Source organism: Hipposideros armiger, unplaced genomic scaffold, assembly GCF_001890085.2.
Source record: "Hipposideros armiger isolate ML-2016 unplaced genomic scaffold, ASM189008v1 scaffold_99, whole genome shotgun sequence".
Taxonomy (NCBI): Eukaryota; Metazoa; Chordata; class Mammalia; order Chiroptera; family Hipposideridae; genus Hipposideros; species Hipposideros armiger.
Window position 1 is genome coordinate 104,082 of NW_017731449.1, and position 4,450 is coordinate 108,531.

Here is a 4,450-nt window from a genome sequence, read left to right on the forward strand (position 1 = left end):
TGAGTTATTGTGAAGTGCTGGAAGGAGGGCCATTTGCAATTGGATGGAAAGTCGTGATACCAGATGTGGGTGGGCGTGACTCCTGACCCACGTGGTGAGGTGTGTGCATTTTGTGTATTCCTAAGTGACGTGGTTCCGCTGGATGTGATTTTCTGCATTCACACGGTGTTTCTCGCAGATGATAACTAACACATAACCAAATGCAAAATTTGCACTATGATCAAATAGTTCCCTACTATGTCACTGGCATTGGAATGAATTTGTGTTTTCAAAGTGTTAGAGTAGAACTGCTTGTATAATAGAAGACACTCACTGTGGGAAATGATGTCAAGCAAGGCAAAGTCAAAGCTTTGTGAGAGGCTCTGCTGGTGAGTGCTCAGAAGATTCAGAAGGGACCCCCACGGTCCATCAGGGAAGGAAAGCTCTGCCGAGGAGTTGGCACTGGAGCTGGTCTTTGAGGACTGTCCTGATGTTCCCCATGGGGCACGTAGGGGCTGGAATGAGATGCACATCAACACCACTGTTCGAACGTGTTTTATCCTTAGCGGGGTTTGCATTCATTTACCCAGGAGCCCCTTTTCATGGCGTAGGGGTCGGACCCTTGTGGTAGGCTATACAGAGAGGCTGGCTTTCCACTTTCAGGAGAGATCAGCCCTGTCTCTTCCCCTCAGGAGGCCTGGAGAATGTGGGAGTGGGAGTCACTGAGGCCTTAGGAGCTCTGGGTGCTTGTTCCAAAGCAGACAGTCAAAAAGGAGCCCTCGTGGGGAGGGTATCTCAGGACCTTGAATGGGAAGGTCTCTTGCTTTGAACTTGTGTTCATGTGGCTTCTGAAGACATCATGAGACATGGAGGTAGTGTTACTACTTTGGCAATCCAGATTGATGAGGAGATCAGGAGACTGAGGGTGTGTCTACGCCTGCCACCGGGGAGTCCTAGAGCTTGGCTCATAGGAGGACAGCCACAGCTGTGCTGACCAGTGCAGTGTCTTGACACACTGATTTTGGTGGAAGGTGTAGCCACTGGCAAAGTTTAGCTCTTTGAGTGAGCTGAGAGTCAAGCCTGTTCGCCTGTTCGATGTCCCATATGCTTGACTGGCTGTTTCGTAGCTGCCATCGTACAGACCGTCTTGTGCCTATAAACCCAGACCTGCACACTATACCTGGTGACACTGCCTCAGCCTTGAAGTTCACACCATGAGCTCAATGAAACTTGACTCTCTCCGACACGTAATACTACTAATTAGCATAATGCTTTAAAATGTGCTTTCACTTCATATCCCATTTATTTCCTTCCTTTCTCCCACATTGATTGAGCATTTCCTGAGTCTGTTGCTGTGCTAGTTGCTGGAGGGAGGGGTGGGCAGGGGGTGGGGAATGACTGCATGAGTAAGGGATGGTTGGCTCCTGCCTGGGAAAACTTCCCATCCAGTGGGCGACAAACACACAAGCGTGTTTTTATAGTACAGGTTGGTCATCCTATGTCAGAGACTTAGATAAGTGTTTCTGTGTATTTCCAAGAGGAAGTACTTAATTCCACCCAGGAAGTGGAGCTGGGGCAGGAGGGTGGGGGGATGCTTCCGAGACGTATTGATTATACAAAGGGATGATAGGCAGTATTTACTGAATGTTTCTTCTGCACTGAGCACTGTGCAGGTATGATGACATGGAATCCTTCCAACAACCATAATTCCATTTTACAGATGGCAGTCAGAGGAGAGAGGCTGCAACCCAGATTTTCTGACTTCAGCTCTGGTGCTAGTCTAAGAACATTCTGTTACCTCTTACCGGCAGGGGTGCTCTTCAGAGCTGGAACTAGGAGCCAGACAAACAGAACCATCTCCGCTGTTCCCATGGAAACAGCAAAATCGTCCCTTGGCTGGGGCCAACTAGCATCTGCCAGACCAAGACATGTAATAATAATAATAACACAAATTTTTGAAACGAGGATGCCAAATGGGTAAATAATTAATGTAACGATTTGACCTGCTGCTTCTAAAACCCGCACACCATCCCTCAGACAATGGTGGAATTAAGGCTCCTGAGTAATTAATTTTGCCTAAGCAAATAACAAGTGGAAAGCGAATTTTGTGCTGTGAACCCAGTTCAGCTCTTAAAACTGGAGATAGATTGTTTTTGCACACTGGCACCCCATCACAACATCTGTGCGTAATTAAGCCTCAGCAAAGAATTTACCTCTCAGTGTGTAAGGCATCTTCCAGTGGGGTTTAATAACCTCAGCCCTATGCTACAAATCTCCAAGCCTCAGACAAGCACTGAATGCAAATGCGGTGTTGGGGAGACTGGGAGAAGTCAGGGGGCAGCCAGGCTGAACGGTCATGACCAGGGCGTTTGTGGATCTGGCATCAGAGTGTGTATTTGGGTAAGGGACAGGACACGCAGGTTGGCAACTGACCTGGAAGACAGCTGGGAAAAGGGGCAGGGAGGGACCTTAGAACNTCTTATAAGAACACTAACCCCATCATTGGGGCCCCGCCTTCATGACGTCATCTAAATCTCATCACCTCCCAAAAGCCCCACCTCCAAACACCATCACACTGGGTCTAGGGCTTCAAAATATGAATTCAGGGGTGGGGAGACACAAGCATTTAGTCCATAACAGCTGGGGAAGGTGCCAACAGGCCCATGGTTCTTTAGTTCTTGCTCATTGTCCTGCTGCTGTAGCCAGGAGTGGAGGTGGGTGTTCTCAGAGAATTTGGATTGTCGTCTGTACCAAGGATTACTGGGAGAAGCAGTCAGCGGTTCTCCCTGGCCTGGCTTTGAATACTGACAGGAGGGCTTGTGGGAGAGCAGGAGAGCTGCCTACTGTGTTTCCCTCCTGGAATGCTGGAAATCTCCCATGCCCCTGATGTCACCCTCGCTCACCCACTACAGAGCCATTGTCTGTGAACTCGTGAGACTGTCTCAAATCTAGCTCTGGTGGTGAGGGAGCCTCAGAACTGAGGTCCTCCCGCAGAGGGGCCGGGGTGTGCTCTGCAGATGTCACTGAACCCTGGTTCTCTGCCAGTGACATTTAATTTTATGCCATTAAACTGACAACTGAAATGCCAGATAAGTCTTCTAAAACCTTTTTCATCATGTCCTCACTCAAGAACCCATTAGCGGGGCCAAATTGCCAAAAATTGGAGCTTTTCATCCAAGTGGTCAAATCCCTTATCTCTTAACTCCTCTTCTCTTAGCTAACCTTATTTTCTTATTTCGATGTAATTTTTATCATGAAATATTTTAGGTGTACAAAATATATAGAAAATAACTTAATAACTAAATATAGAGAAAGTATATTAGAAATGTGCAGGTACCAACCACTCCGCTTAAGGAATAAACAGCCGTTGTAGTGTGACAGTTCCCTCCAGCCCTTTGTAAATAGGACCATGAAGCACAAATCTGGGAGCATCAAAGGTAGCAGTTCAGCGACCTGCTTAAGAGAAAGGGTTTGGGGGCTGGGTAGATCCTAGTCAAATTCTGTTTCTGTGCTTCCTTGCTGGGCAAATTCAGAAAAATCCTATAACCTCTCAGAGCCTCAACTTCCTCATCTGTAAAATGGGGAGATGATAAGTGTGTGCACCGTGTACCTCCCAGAGTTGTGGAGATGAGGTGGAATAACTAAGTAAAGTGCTAAGCCAGTACTGGGCCCGTGGGGAGCACTCAGTAGTTGTTACTGCTGGCAGCCGTTGGTTTTTTATCATCTTGGATTTGGACCTCAGTGCTGGGTCCCAGGGGAGCAGTTTCCCACTCACCCTTACTCCAGGGGAGGCCTGGGGAGTTGTCAATATCCAGACCCAGGCAACAGGGCAAGGAGCCTTGGTGGCTGACTGATGGGGTGCTTGGTAAATTTCAGGTGCTTGTCCTGGCTGTGAAGCAACTGTTTCCAGAGTTTGAGTTCATGTGGCTGGTAGATGAAGCCAAGAAGAACCTGCCTTTGGAGCTGGATTTCCTCAACGAAGGGAGGAATGCAGAGAAAGTGGCCCAAATGCTCAAGCACTTTGACTTCTTAAAGGTAGGAGGTGCAGGGCAGTGGAACGTGGTGGTCTGGCGGAAAGGTGCAGGGGAAGACTGGTCTCTGCCCCAAGCATCCCCTTTGCAGAACATGAGTGGGGACATCTTCCTGACTCTTTTTTTCTGAGGATGAATGCTTTGTCCCTGGTGGTGTACATTAAAGTCCTTGAAGGCAGTGTTACATGTGATTGTTGGCTTGTCAGTCAATCAAGCAGATAGGTACTGAATGATCTACAATTTCAAGACACTGAGTGCTACCCCAGAGCCTATAAGCTGTGGTCTCGGCCTTCATGAAGCGTGGGACAATGACACTGATGATGATGATGGTGATAGCTCATGCTACTCTACCCTGGCACCTTTCCTAACACTTTATGTATATTATATTAGCTCGTTTACTGTACAGTCACTTCTATAACAACATTATATAACATATAACA

At 47.7% G+C, this 4,450-nt stretch overlaps 1 protein-coding gene across 4 annotated transcripts in view; it reads left to right on the forward strand.

The window, feature by feature from the left end:
* Positions 1 to 4,450, forward strand: part of ADCK1 (aarF domain containing kinase 1) — a 137,256-nt gene that overhangs the window by 100,438 nt on the left and 32,368 nt on the right. For all 4 annotated transcript variants that reach the window (XM_019646266.1, XM_019646269.1, XM_019646268.1 and 1 more), the window contains one exon: positions 3,856 to 4,014. In XM_019646266.1, the coding sequence (XP_019501811.1) occupies positions 3,856 to 4,014 (159 nt within the window). The remainder of the gene's footprint in view (positions 1 to 3,855; positions 4,015 to 4,450) is intronic.